General features: G+C 50.2%; 1 protein-coding gene across 1 annotated transcript in view; it reads left to right on the plus strand.

Moving 5' to 3' along the window:
* The first annotated feature begins 1,879 nt into the window (after positions 1–1,879).
* Positions 1,880–15,250, plus strand: part of LOC134911186 (uncharacterized protein DDB_G0290685-like) — a 230,999-nt gene continuing 217,628 nt past the window's right edge. Inside the window, exon 1 of the mRNA XM_063919509.1 lies at positions 1,880–2,105. Coding sequence (XP_063775579.1) covers positions 2,056–2,105 — 50 coding nt within the window. The 5' untranslated portion in view covers positions 1,880–2,055. The remainder of the gene's footprint in view (positions 2,106–15,250) is intronic.

Consider the following 15,250-nt stretch of genomic DNA (forward strand, 5'->3'; position numbering starts at 1 on the left):
GCCTGTTACGTTCCTGATGCTCAGAACTAGAAAGATGTTGCGAAGTGAGTCCAGAGCACCAGGACGTGACGCTGAAATAGGGAGGGAACGGGAATAGCCCCTAGCACCCTACCTCCGTTGTTTTACCCGTGTGGTCAGTTCACGCCTGAGTGACTATGGTTTCTTGGGCCCACGGCAGCCGCGTTTGAAGGGCGGATTAGGTCTGCCCAACTCCGATGCCCCCAGGTCTTAGAGTGAGACAAAGCGTGAACCGAGACAGGATAATAACAAGAGGACCTCTAACTAGAGCAAACAGAAGCTAGGGGCTACTAACTACCCTAAAACTAAATATATGTGCGGCACGCCGCCAAAGGAAAAGAACAACAAAAGATATCACTGTCCACTCCCCCACACGGCACCGCCGAGTTCCGGGGAGGACAGTGAAAAGCGGAAACCTCCGCAAAAACCACCAATACAAAAAAGTACCCAAAGGACTAAGCGGCCTAGTCCGCAACACGCGGCAGAAGCCGCTACTCACGAAACCGGGAGAGAACCCCAACAAACGAGAACCCCCAGATGACTGCAACAGGTTCACTTGAACAGGAAGGATTCCCAGGACCGGCTTCAGAACTCCAGGACTCAGGAGCACAGGGAGCAGGATCGACCAGATACAGCTGACCAGGAACAGACGTTACAAGGTAGGAACAGCATACAGGAAGCTATCACCGGCGTCTGTGCCAGGTAGTGAGGGAGAATATAACAGGGAGCCCTCCAATAGCTGCAGCGAAGCTTAATTAGTAATGTCGTGCAGCTGCCCTGCTGCACGACCAGAGCTAACAGGTGTATTGATTGATAGGAAGCAACGGGGAACGCAGTTCGTCTGTGGCGTCCCCGTTGCTAAGGGTCCGGCGGCTAAGCGCGCACGGCGTCCCAGCGTTGCCAGGGACCCGGCGGCTCAGCGCGCACGGCGTCCTGGCGTTGCCAGGGACCCGGCGGCTCAGCGCGCATGGCGTCCTTGCGTTAATAGGCGCCGGGCGGGCAGAAAGGGAGGTGCGGCGGCCGTGAGCGTCGCTCGGAAGCAGACCGAGCGGCGCCACGGACCGCGGCACCTAACACTGCCTAGACGAGGCTGAAGGAGGAGGAGAGCACCGGCCGCCGCTGCTGCACTTGCAGCTCTAGGCTACCCGGCGCCGGCCCGCTGACGCCGCTGCACTTAGCTTTCCCCCCTCCTCTGTGCTGTCTGCGGCTACCACTGCACAGGGTCCCGGTGATGATCGCCGGCCGCGGGTCTCTCCCACCGCCAGCAGAAGGTGAGGACGGGAGGGGGGAATGAAGGGAGAGGAGCAGCTTACTGTCCTGCCTGCTGTATGGGTGATTGGACAGCGGATCCAGCGCTGGATCCGCTGTCCCAATCAACAGGGAAAGCTCATCCCTGTCAGCGTAGCACTTCTGTAGGTGCCGCTTACGTCCCTTATTTCAATGGGCTTTTAAAGCCCAGTTCTTGGCACCGCCCCCCGCTCGATCCCCGTTGCCGTTGTCAATGGGAGGCACTGCTGTCAGTGCCTCCCAAACAAATTTAATGAGTAAAAATTATTAAAATAGAATAAAGAAGATGCTTATGACACAGAATATGTGTCATAAGTATCTACTTTGTATTATTTTAATAATTAATCACAGGAGAGGCACTGCCTCCCCTGACTGCACATCCCTGCCTCATTAATATATATAATATATTTCTCGTACAGTGTTATGGAACGCCAGTGCTCCTTCTACATATATCTCTATGTACCCACACTGCTCTTGTCTTGTGTGTAAGAGGTAAGGGATCTCTTCCTCCTCCTGCCAGGGGCTCCTACGGATTTAGCTGCAGCCCGCCCCCGCTGACTTGGCGCCTGCCGCTTGCTACTGCACCCCTCCCCCTTATCTGACCGCGGCGGCCATTTACTTCGGCGTCTTCTACCCGTTTGGAAACGCTGCGCTGTTGCGGAGTTTCCCCAGTAATCCGGCTGATCCCGCTCAGTCCTGTCAGTCTCCTGCCGGCATCTTGTCTGCCGCGTGCGGGTTAGTGTGCGGAGAATGTTCTACGCTGTGAGGAGAGGCTGGAATGCGGGAGTCTACTACACGTGGTAATGAGGGCAATGATGTGTGACTGGGGGGGATTGCGGACTGGTCCTGTGCCTACACATGGCTGTGTCTTTGATAGCCTCCCTGATGGGGCCAGGTGTAAAATGACTAGATGGGGCCTGATTCAGATATGTAAGGTATTGGGTATCCGGATTTTAGTGTCTAGTTAGACAGTTAATAGATAGATACCATGGGGGCTAATTCAGACCTGATCGCTGCGGGCGATCGGGGCTGAACTGCGCATGCACTGGCGCTGCAGTGTGCTGGTGCATGCCAGAGATGTTATTGGCATCTCAGCCCAGCGATCGCCTCCGCCTGATCAACAGGCAGAGGCGTTCACTGGGCTGCTGTTTTGGGGCGTGGTCCGGGAAACGCAGGGGGTGGGCCGCGGCGGCTGCGTGATGTCACACGCAGCCGCTGCGACCCGGGATGCGACAAGTAGCTCCCTGCCAGCGCGCAGGAGCTGCGCAGGTAGGGAGCTACTTGTCAAGTACAAAAGCATCACCTCTCTTTTGTATTTGTGCGCGGGGTGGGTGGGGGGTAGGGCCTTACTTGCGGGGTGGACTAGCCCCGTTCTGGGCATCCCCCCGCATGTCAGAGTAAATGATCGTAAATGTGCTAAATTTAGCACATCTACGATCAACTCTGAATTAGCCCCTATATGTCTATCAGACATTACGTCGACATGAAAATGGTTAACAGCACAAAAGGTCGACGGGATCAAAAGGTCGACATGAAAATGGTCGACATAAAAAAGGTAGACACAAGGGGGTAATTTAACTAAGATGGGAGTTCTATTTGAGATGGGATGTTGCCCATGGCAACCAGTTCGATTCCAGGTATTATCTTCTGGAAGGTGCTAGATAAATGTGAAGTAGAATCTGATTGGTTGCTATAGGCAACATCCCAACTTAAATAGAACTCCCATCTTAGTAAATTTACCCCAAGATTTTTAAAAACTTTACATGTTTTTGAACTTTTTCATAACTTCTCTATCCATGTAGGCATAGAGTTAGTTATAAACCCTGTGGCGAGCTGCCTTCACTCACCACGCTAGGGGATGCCTTTCTGCAATTAGTGGTCCCAGATAACAAAACTATCCACACAAATCCCAAAAATGAAATAAAAAAAAAAAGGTGTGTACCTTGACCCTGTCGATCTTTTGATCCTGTCGACTTTTTGACTCTTAACATGTGGCTTCTATCTTTTCACTGTCTATAATACCACACCCACAGGTATTGATGCTGCAATAATGAAGATGCTGCATGGGGCGTCTGTAGGAAATGGACACCTCCTGCGTGACACGCAGATCCTTGCGTCCAGAGGCGCATCATCGGATCACCATGGCGACTGTTGGTCGCGATGTTCACAGCCCTCGCCCATATGAGTAAGCTGAAGCTTCCTCAGACTGGCCGCCAGAACGCCTCTGCCTGGGCCAGGACATCAGCATACAAAGACGTAGTGCCTGGCCTTCTGTAGAACTGTCCCTAGCGCTGATCCCCAGTGCTGCAGTTAAGAGGGCTATGAGTGACCACGCAGGACTCGTTCTGTACATGTGCAGACCCACAAGCAGCAGAAATGCACGTAACCAATCTCTGAATCGGGCCCATAGACCATACTCCTGCTTGCAGTGGGTCCTGCTCATAACTCCAACATAGGAATGACTAAGCAGGGTACCTGTAGTCTGAGGTCAGTAACAGATTTTCTCTTACGTCCTAGAGGATGCTGGGGACTCCAAAAGGACCATGGGGTATAGACGGATCCGCAGGAGCCTGGGCACACTATAAAGACTTAAACTGGGTGTGAACTGGCTCCTCCCTCTATGCCCCTCCTCCAGACCTCAGTTAGACTTTGTGCCCAGGAGTGATGGGTCACACACTAGTACCGCTTTCACATCGCAAATGCCGGATCCCACCCGCTAAGAGAAACGTGTCCTTACCGGGTGGGATCCGGCATTTGGTCTCCTTTGATGGCTTTCAGACCCGGCAATACACCGGGTCGGTTGCCATAGCAGCGGGGGGCGCAGCAGCAGGGGCGGGGGTGGAGGCGGCGCTGGGAGATGAGCTCATCTCCTGCGCCGCCTCTCCCTATGCTGTGAATGGGAACCGTGTCGCATCGACGCGGCTCCCATTCACACTGCACCTGACCCGGTATTCAACCCGGGTATAATCCTTCTTTTATACCGGGTTGAATTACCGGGTCATGCGACCCGCTAATTCGCCGAAAGTGCTTTCACATCGCACACTGACCCGTGTCGACACGGCAATATGCCGTGTCGATACCGGGTTATTTGTGCGATGTGAAAGGGGTATAGGAGAGCTCTCCTGAGTTTCTCTGAAAGACTTTATGTTAGGTTTTTTATTGTCAGGCAGACCTGCTGGCTACAGGCTTCCTGCAGCGTGGGAGTGAGGGGAGAGAAGCAGGACCTACTTCTTCTTAGTTTAAGGGCTCTGCTTCTCGGCTACTGGACACCATTATCTCCAGAGGGTTCGATCACTTGGTGCGCCTAGCTGCTTGTTCCCGGAGCCGCGCCGTCAACCCCTCACAGAAGCCAGAAGAAAGAAGCCGGGTGAGTATGTGAAGAACAGAAGACTTCAGTAACAGAGGTAACAGATCGTGCTACACTCCATGCTCCCACACACCAACGGCACTCACAGGGTGCAGGGCGCTGGGGGGGGAGCGCCCTGGGCAGCAATGTTACTGAGGCTCTTTTATACTAAATAGGCTGGCTTGAGTTGTTATACGGTGCCCGGGCACCGTGTCCGCTACCCCCGCCAGCACGTCGCAGCAGTCCCGCTGCGCGCCATTGCTCCCACACACCAACGGCTGGTATCGGGGGGGGGGGGGGGCGCCCTGGGCAGTATGTATTGCATTAATTTTACACTCCCGGAAGCATATACAGTGGGTAAACACTGTATATGCTCCCCTGCCTGCATATAATGTTTTTAATATACTGGGCCACAGCACGCCGATGAGGGGCGGAGCTTAGCCCTCACAGCAGACAGCGCCATAATGTCGCAGCGGACCCACTGCGCGCCATTGCTCCCACACACCAACGGCTGGTATCGGGTGCAGGGCGCAGGGGGGGGGGGGGGGACGCCCTGGGCAGTAGGTATTGCATTAATTTTACACTCCCGGAAGCATATACAGTGGGTAGCCACTGTATATGCTCCCCTGCCTGCATATAATGTTTGTAATATACTGGGCTACAGCGTGCCGATAAGGTGCTGTTTTAGAGGGGACAGCTCCTTAGCCCTCACAGCAAGAGACAGCGCCATTTTAATCACTGTCCCCGCTAAAACAGCACAACCAAGGGGGGGCACATATGGTTAGTGTTATGTAGGAATGTATAACACTATTTAATTGGAAATGGACATGTACTCTCTGTGTGCTCCCTATCTGATATACACTTGTGTCGACACGGGTGAATATTCTGTCATTAACACTTCTGGGGTTCATTGTCGGCATCGCCGACGCCTGTTTGGTACTTGATACAGTAGATATTAAGTCAACAGTTCGGTTGTGTTATACTTGTTCATAGTAAACACGGTATGGAAGACACAGTAGTATGTGGGTGACCCTGTCGGCACCTATTGTTATTACCGGGTGTAAATTAACATGCTGTAACTAATTTATACCTGTATATATATTTAAATGTATTTATATGGTTCGGCTCCATTAGTCTGTAGCTTGAGCGCAGACATGGTTATTTTTGTGAGGGAATATTATTAAAATTATTTATGTATAATCCCCTCGGACCCCTCGGGGTCGCAAGTATGTTGTTTGCCTGGTTACTACTCTCTGCTGTCGACGATTACTAGCTTTTCTGTCGACTATAATGCTTCCTGGTAGAGCAACGACTGCGGTTCAGTACATGGTCATACACATTCAGTACACATTAATGTCATTTTCGTCCCGGGGGTACCGGATAATCCGCTTATATGTATGTTTATGTATATATACTGTAGGTAGGATATGTGTGTATATGTGTATTACATTATGTATATTCATCTTATGATTTCTAATGAATGCTGAAGTAATAGTATTCCTTCTCATGTGCTGGTCGCTCTGCTGATAAGGCTTTAGGTCGGTTGTGACGAGTGGGTCTCCCGTCCTCTCAAGATGTCCGAATGTTTATTCTTTCCACGTGGCGGAGGGAATACTGTGAAAGTCAACGCCTGGTCGACACGGCGTCCTGTCACGAAGGATCGGATACAGGAAGCTAAGTGATATTTTATTTCTATTCTTTGGACTTATTTACATTGTATGCACAGCATCCAATGAAATTATCCTGCAGGGTTAGGAGATTTTCCTTATGTTGGGTTTTCTCTATAGATCACAACACGCTGCAGTGTGTATACAGGAGGTGTCCGGAGAAACACTGAGGCTGACTCCGAGAGGTACTGGAGTTTTTTCCCTGGGTCGGTGTGCCACTGTTGGGGATGCCTTACTTCAGTAAATCTCGGCGGATACTGCTGGTAACTCTAACTTCGTGAGTTAGATTCCCTCACAACGGTTGGTGACGCATTCCTTTGTGGGATGCAGTCGCGTTAGCTAGTTCAATACCGTTCTTTTTTACTTTTCTGTGCAGATGGAAGGTGAAAAGGTAAGTGTTCTGCAGCCTTGTTAGGTTCGCAGAAGCGGATGTCGTTTTCTGTTTCTCACACATCCACCACAGGGTGCTGAGTCTACCTGACTGGACCCCACTCCGGTGGGGACTCGTCTACTACTTTTCTATTAATCCGGAAACAGACCAGGACCCGTGAGTTGATAATAGAATCCAGAGGGGGACAGTCTGGAGTTACAGATGTTTCCCCTCACTGTTTTTCTAATAGATCTTACCCTTTTCCCTCTGGAAGGGGAGATAATACGCGACGCCAGACCAGAGGGCGTCAGGTTCAGGGCATTGTCCTGCTGTTCCCTGTTTAAAAAAAAAAAAAAGGTTTAAATGCGCTGTTTTCCGCATTCAGATCACCTCGCTGGAAAGGCGAGGTCAAGAAACAAATGGTGCAAAGCGTTGTTTCTCTCTGACTATTCTTCAACACAGGGAATGGCTATCGTTCCCAACGTCGCAGATGTTGGGGGTAGGTATCAGAGTAGATACTGCACGGTTGAGGTTCTCTATGTTTTTCCTGTGGCAGAAGGTCTGAAGTCCTGGAGTCGAATCAGATTTGCAGTGACAAACCATCATTATGTTCCGTTATGAAGCGGATGGGTGCGGCCTGAGAGGCCTTTTCGGTGAGCAGGTCAAATGCCGGAGTGGTTTCAAGGGACCATTTGTATATGTTGTCCGGGTCTCACCTGCCAATGCACCAGAATATGATTCTAATGACCACGACATCGCTCCTGTGCTGTGGTGTCTGCTCGATTCTCACCTTCTAGAGGGATGAAGGTTCGGGATCCAAGATTAAATCCTGGTGTTCAGGCATACAAATCTCCGGAAATGGGAATTAGTCCTTGCAAGGGACATATTTTCGGAGGAAAAGGTCAAGCTGGGAAGCTTTTCTGTAATATGCTTTCCCGTATTAGGAGCTATTTTTGACGAACAGATTATTCGTGGTCTGTCCGTGTTAGTTCTCTCGGACGATTTGACAGCAGTGGCGTGAGTGAGCCGCTAGGGCGAATCAAGGAGCACAGCGCCAATTGCAGAGGATGCAAAAGTTTGCCGCTGGATGGAAAGACTGGTAAACGCTATATTAGCGGTCTGCGCTCCGCAGGTAAACGCCGGAGAATTAGTTTTCCTCTGCAGACGAGATCTCCTTCCGGGAGAAATACAGTCGTCATCGAGGAATTTTCAAAGACCTGACGAGTCTTTGGGGAGTACCTAAATTAGACATGTTGGCATCTTGCCTCAACGAGAGGCCTCAGAGATATTGTTTCAGGTAAAGGGACACTCAAGCGATGGCAGTGGACGCCCTCGTGACACCTTGGGCGTTTTAAGTCGGTCTATGTGTCTCCTCCGTTTCGCTTTTTCTGAAGGTGATACTGGAAGAAGAAGAACAAAGGTTCAGGAGATCCTCATTGCTCCGGTCTAGCCAAGCAGGGCTTGGTTTTCCAGGTCTTCATGATTACTCAGAAGATTCCTGGCCGCTTCTTTTACGTGAGGAACTGTTACGAAGATCCGGGAGTATATTAAGACTTACCGTGGCTGCGTTTGTCGGGTCCCGATTGAAGGCCATATCCTAGCCAGAAAGGGTATTCCCAGTGACGTAGTTTCCACACTTCTTCTGGCTAGAAAAGAATAACGGCAAGGCCTTACCACCGTAGTTGGAGTAAAGCTATGTCTTGGTGTACATCCAAGAAGACTCTTACCGCAGATTTTCGGCTCCGTCGTTCTTCTCCGTTCCTTGCAAGCAGTTGGGGATGCAGGCCTAAAGTTAGGCTCTTTTTCAGTCCAGTTTTGACCTTATGAATTTTCTTGAAAGAATTGGCCACTTTTCGGGAGGTTCGGACTTTCGTGAAAGGAGTACTGCACATCCAATCTCCGTTTGTGCCCATTGGCACCGTGAGACCCTGATGTGGTATTGCGTTTTTCTTGTGTCACAATGTTTGGATTTTTTGTGAAAGATTATCTCTTGAAGAGTGGTCATGGTACTGGCTTTGGCGTCCGCAAAGCGGGTGTCGAAAGTAGCGGCTTTGTCTCACAAGAGCCCTTGTTGGATCTTGCATGTGGATAGAGCGGTATTGCGAACTCGTATAATAGTTCAGCAGAGAAGGTGGTTCCGTGTTTTGCAGAAACCAGCCTATTATGATGCCTGTGGTTACTTCAGCGTTGCCTGATTAAAGAACTCTCGATGTAGTCGGGGCTTTGACTAATTTGTCGCCATTTTGGCTCAGGTTGGGGAAACAGATACTCTGTTTGTCCGGTATGCTCCCTGCGTGATTGGGGCACCTGCGTCTATGCAGTCTGTTATAAGCTGGATCTGTGATACGATTCAGCGTGATCGTTCTACGGCTGGATTACCGTTACCGTTGTTGGGGGAGATCCATTCTCCTAGGAAGCTGGGCTCTGTTTGGGAGGATATCCGAGGAGTCTCGGCGGTTCAACTTAGCCAAGCGGCTACTTGGTCTGGTTTCAAACACCTTTGCTGTGCTCTACAAGGTGGATACCCTGGCTGATGGGGGCCTCATGTTAGCTCAATCGGTGCTGCAGAGTCGTCCGCACTCTCTCGCCCGGACTGGAGCTTTGGTATATACCCCATGGTCCTTTTGAAGTCCCCAGCATCCTCTAGGACGTAAGAGAAAATAGGATTTTAGTACCTACCAGTAAATCCTTTTCTCCTAGTCCGTAGAGGATGCTGGGCGCCCATCCCAGTGCGTACTATGGGGGTAATTCCAAGTTGATCGCAGCAGGATTTTTGTTAGCAATTGGGCAAAACCATGGGGGTAATTCCAAGTTGATTGCAGCAGGAAATTTTTTTAGCAGTTGGGCAAAACCATGTGCACTGCAGGGGAGGCAGATATAACATGTGCAGAGAGAGTTAGATTTGGGTGGGGTGTGTTCAATCTGCAATCTAATTTGCAGTGTAAAAGCAGCCAGTATTTCTCTTTCATCCACTAGGGGACACTGGAGTCCTATACAGTAGGGGTCTGAAGCCTTGAACCGGAGGTGTGGCACAATCTAAAATTAGCATTGTCTGCACAGCCGGCTTCTCCCCCTTCACATCCCTCCTCCCTCAGTTTGAAAAATTGTGCTGGAGGTAACAGCACGTGGGAGCACTTAGCTCCTGACTAAAAATCTAAAAAGAGCTGCGGAACCCTAATAAAAGGGAGACAAAGCTACTTACTATTGGAGAGACAAAGATCCCTATTGAAGGGACCTGCATCTCTCCACAGGAGATCCTCCAACAGCAGAATAGTGAGTACTGGTTGAAAAGAAAAACTGGGGACTTAGAAGAAGTAGCTTAGGCTAGGTTCTTTCATTTAGTATATGTATATATATTTTTTTTTCCTCCTCTCTTTACACTTGCTGTGTAGTATTACTAAAGACCCCCTCTTCATAGAACTGAGGTCAGCAGCCGGCGCGCGGGAGCTGGTGCAGCGCTGGGCTCTGTTTGTCCTTCCTGTGTGCAGGGGGAGACGGAGCGGCGCGCTGCAGAAGAAGAGAGAGGCAGTGTACAGACGCCGCTAAGGAAGCTTCTCATAGCGGTCCCGGCACGCGCCAGCCAGCGGACGGCGGGAGGGGGAGAGAGAGACAGCGCCGCGCGGCTGAGGAGTTCTCGGCAGCACGCGGCGATATAGACAGAAAGGGTCAGTTAATTATATAGAGAATGGGCTGCGCAAAGCATAAAAGTTAGTACTTACAACTTCTAGTGGGGGCCATGTTTAATATTTATGGCGCCAGTCGGAGAAGATGCATGCCCTCACCGTCCCCTCCTTCCTCCAACGGGGAAAACATAGAGGAAGAGTCTTTAGAAATAGCTCCCCCTGCTGCTCTGACTGGATATGTGGCTATATTGATATTAGTAGAGGGTTCTTTATGCTAAGAGCTCCCTCTGCTGGTGTAAATTATATATGTGAGGATCTCCTGGAAAGTAGTAATATTTTACTTATTATATTTTCAAGGGACTTCTGTTTCAAAGATCCTGAAGAAAATACACGGAAGCAAGCGAATACCAACTCTAACATCGTAGCTGATTTAACAGTTGGGGTGTGAGGGTTGCGAGTCGGCTGGTGTTTTATTTTTTATATTTTTGGTTAATTTTTATTTAATTTTTTCATGTAAAAATATTTTGCCTTGATCCTTTTCCATAACAAAAGGACAGGTAATTCCAGCCGGATCCAATACCTTCACTTCCGTCATCTCCCAGTCTTTCTCTTCCTAGTTTAAAGGGTGAAAGCGCTGCGTAATACCCTGATAAGGGGTTTAAAAGCAACATGTCTAAGGCAACCAAGACCTCCAAGACCTGTTATGTTTGTACGAAATGTAACAAGAAGAGCACGCAGCTTGGCAGAGCCGGGGTGTGCGACTCCTGCTTAGACAAGGACGCTCCACCTGGGAGCAGTGCTCTGGCTAAGGCATGGGAAGACAACCTTGCTAATAGAATCTCCAAGGAGATGGCAGAATCGCGCAAGCAGCAATCGGAATGGGCTGCGGGATTCTCAAAGACGATGGAGGAATTTCTCATCAAGTTAACGCCGCCCGCACACGCAGAAACGAGTGTGCGCAAGGCCGTTAAGAGAATGCTTCCTATTATACCGGAATCAGAGGAGGAACAGGGTTTTCTTCTTGATACAGAGGAAGGTGAGTTAATTGAACCTAACATAGATGCCGATTTTCCAGAGGAGGACACGGCAATCTCTGGTCTGGACTCCTTAATTGACGCGGTAAAGGAGATCTTAAACTTTCAGGTAGAGGAAATACGGGAGCCGGAAGATTTCGATTTGTTCGAATCCCAAAAACCGCGTTCAGCAGTGTTTCCCATCCCTAAATCCCTCCAGTCTCAGATGGAGGAGGCTTGGAAACAGCCTGACAAACGATTTCAATTTCCGAAACGGTTTCAGATAACTTATCCCCTACCTAAGGGTGTAATGGACAAGTGGGAGAATCCGCCGGGAGTGGATGCTTCCCTAGGAAGGTTGTCAAAGAAGACAATCTTACCAATTCCTAACGTAACTACTTTAAAAGATGCGTCAGACCGTAAGGTTGACACAGCGTTAAAGTCAATTTCTCTGACGTCCTAAGTGGATGCTGGGACTCCGTAAGGACCATGGGGAATAGCGGCTCCGCAGGAGACTGGGCACACCTATAAAGAAAGCTTTAGACTACTGGTGTGCACTGGCTCCTCCCACTATGACCCTCCTCCAGACTTCAGTTAGAATCTTGTGCCCGGCTGAGCTGTATGCACACTAGGGGCTCTCCTGAGCTCCTAGAAAGAAAGTATATTTTAGGTTTTTTATTTTACAGTGAGATCTGCTGGCAACAGACTCACTGCAGCGAGGGACTAAGGGGAGAAGAAGCGAACCTATCTAACAGGTGGTAGTTTGGGCTTCTTAGGCTACTGGACACCATTAGCTCCAGAGGGATCGACCGCAGGACCCGACCTTGATGTTCGTTCCCGGAGCCGCGCCGCCGTCCCCCTTACAGAGCCAGAAGCATGAAGAGGTCCGGAAAATCGGCGGCAGAAGACTTCGGTCTTCACCAAGGTAGCGCACAGCACTGCAGCTGTGCGCCATTGCTCCTCATGTACACCTCACACTCCGGTCACTGATGGGTGCAGGGCGCTGGGGGGGGGCGCCCTGAGGGCAATATTACACACCTTGGCTGGCAAATGTACACCATATATAGTCCCAGAGGCTATATAGGTGTAAATTAATACCCCTGCCAGAGTTTAAAAAATGCGGGAGAAGTCCGCCGAAAAAGGGGCGGGGCTAACTCCCTCAGCACACTGGCGCCATTTTTCCCTCACAGCTCCGCTGGAAGGAAGCTCCCTGGCTCTCCCCTGCAGTCTACAAGTCTACAGAAGGGTAAAAAAGAGAGGGGGGGCACTAAATTTAGGCGCAGTATATATATATATATATATATATATATATATATATAGCAACTATAAGGGGATATAATTCAGTTAGTCCCTGTATTATATAGCGCTCTGGTGTGTGCTGGCATACTCTCTCTCTGTCTCCCCAAAGGGCTTTGTGGGGTCCTGTCCTCTGTCAGAGCATTCCCTGTGTGTATGCGGTGTGTCGGTACGGCTGTGTCGACATGTTTGATGAGGAGGCTTATGTGGAGGCGGAGCAAATGCCTGTAAATGTGATGTCACCCCCTGCGGGGTCGACACCTGAGTGGATGGTTCTGTGGAAGGAATTACGCGACAGTGTCGACTCCTTGCATAAAAGGTTTGACGACATACCTACTATGGGACAGCCGGCTTCTCAGCCTGTGCCTGCCCAGGCGTCTCAAAAGCCATCAGGGGCTCTAAAACGCCCGCTACCTCAGATGGCAGACACAGATGTCGACATGGATACTGACTCCAGTGTCGACGACGATGAGACTAATGTAACTTCCAATAGGGCCACACGTTACATGATTGAGGCAATGAAAAATGTGTTGCACATTTCTGATGTTACCCCCGGTACCACAAAAAAGGGTATTATGTTTGGAGAGAAAAAACTACCAGTAGCTTTTCCTCCATCTGAGGAGTTAAATGACGTGTGTGAAGAAGCGTGGGCTTCTTCTGATAAGAAACTGGTAATTTCTAAGAGGTTACTAATGGCGTACCCTTTCCCGCCAGAGGATAGGTCACGCTGGGAAACATCCCCTAGGGTGGATAAAGCGCTCACACGCTTGTCAAAGAAGGTGGCACTACCGTCTCCGGATACGGCCGCCCTGAAGGAATCTGCTGATAGAGAGCAGGAGGCTATCCTGAAGTCTATATATACACACACAGGTGTTATACTGAGGCCAGCTATTGCGTCAGCATGGATGTGCAGTGCTGCAGCTGCGTGGTCAGATTCCCTGTCGGAAAATATTGATACCCTAGACAGGGACACTATATTGCTAACCGTAGAGCATATTAAAGACGCACTTTTATATATGAGGGATGCACAGAGGGATATTTGCCGGCTGGCATCCAAAATTAGTGCAATGTCCATTTCTGCCAGGAGAGGGTTATGGACTCGGCAGTGGACAGGAGATGCAGATTCCAAAAGGCACATGGAAGTTCTGCCTTATAAGGGTGAGGAGTTGTTCGGGGATGGTCTCTCGGACCTCGTTTCCACAGCAACAGCTGGGAAGTCTACATTTTTACCCCATGTTCCCTCACAGCCAAAGAAAGCACCGTATTATCAGGTCCAGTACTTTCGGCCCAATAGGGGCAAGCGGGTTAAGGGCGCGTCCTTTCTGCCCAGAGGCAGAGGTAGGGGGAAAAAGCTGCAGCATACAGCCAGTTCCCAGGAGCAAAAGTCCTCCCCCGCTTCCTCTAAGTCCACAGCATGACGCTGGGGCTCCACAGGCGGAGCCAGGTACGGTGGGGGCCCGTCTCAAATATTTCAGCAATCAGTGGGCTCGCTCACGGGTGGATCCCTGGATCTTTCAAATAGTATCTCAGGGGTACAAGCTGGAATTCGAGACGTCTCCCCCCCGCCGTTTCCTCAAATCTGCCTTACCAACCACTCCCTCAGGCAGGGAGGCAGTGTTACAGGCAATTCACAAGCTGTAGTCACAACAGGTGATAGTAAAGGTGCCCCTACTTCAACAAGGACGGGGTTACTATTCCACAATGATGGTGGTACCGAAACCGGACGGTTCGTGAGACCCATTTTAAATTTGAAATCCTTGAACACATATATAAAAAAATTCAAGTTCAAGATGGAATCGTTCAGGGCGATTATTGCAAGCCTGGACGAGGGGGATTACATGGTATCACTGGACATCAAGGATGCTTACCTGCATGTCCCCATTTACCATCCTCACCAGGAGTACTTCAGATTTGTGGTACAGGATTGTCATTACCAATTCCAGACGTTGCCGTTCGGTCTATCCACGGCTCCGAGGGTCTTTACCAAGGTAATGGCCGAAATGATGATGCTCCTTCGAAAGAAGGGAGTTTTAATTATCCCGTACTTGGACGATCTCCTGATAAAGGCGAGGTCCAGGGAGCAGTTGTTGGTCGGGGTAGCACTATCTCGGGAGGTGCTACAACAGCACGGCTGGGTTCTAAATATTCCAAAGTCACAGCTGATCCCTACGACACGTCTACTGTTCCTGGGGATGGTTCTGGACACAGAACAGAAAAAAGTGTTTCTCCCGGAGGAGAAGGCCAAGGAGCTGTCATCTCTAGTCAGAGGCCTCCTAAAACCAAAACAGGTGTCGGTGCATCACTGCACGCGGATCCTGGGAAAGATGGTAGCTTCCTACGAAGCAATTCCATTCGGCAGGTTCCATGCAAGAACCTTTCAGTGGGACCTATTGGACAAGTGGTCCGGATCGCATCTTCAGATGCATCGGCTGATAACCCTGTCTCCAAGGACCAGTGTGTCTCTGCTGTGGTGGCTGCAGAGTGCTCATCTTCAAGAGGGCCGCAGATTCGGCATACAGGACTGGGTCCTGGTGACCACGGATGCCAGCCTTCGAGGCTGGGGGGCAGTCACACAGGGAAGAAACTTCCAAGGACTATGGTCAAGTCAGGAGACTTCCCTGCACATAAAT

The sequence above is a fragment of the Pseudophryne corroboree genome, chromosome 4, assembly GCF_028390025.1.
Source record: "Pseudophryne corroboree isolate aPseCor3 chromosome 4, aPseCor3.hap2, whole genome shotgun sequence".
Lineage (NCBI taxonomy): Eukaryota > Metazoa > Chordata > Amphibia > Anura > Myobatrachidae > Pseudophryne > Pseudophryne corroboree.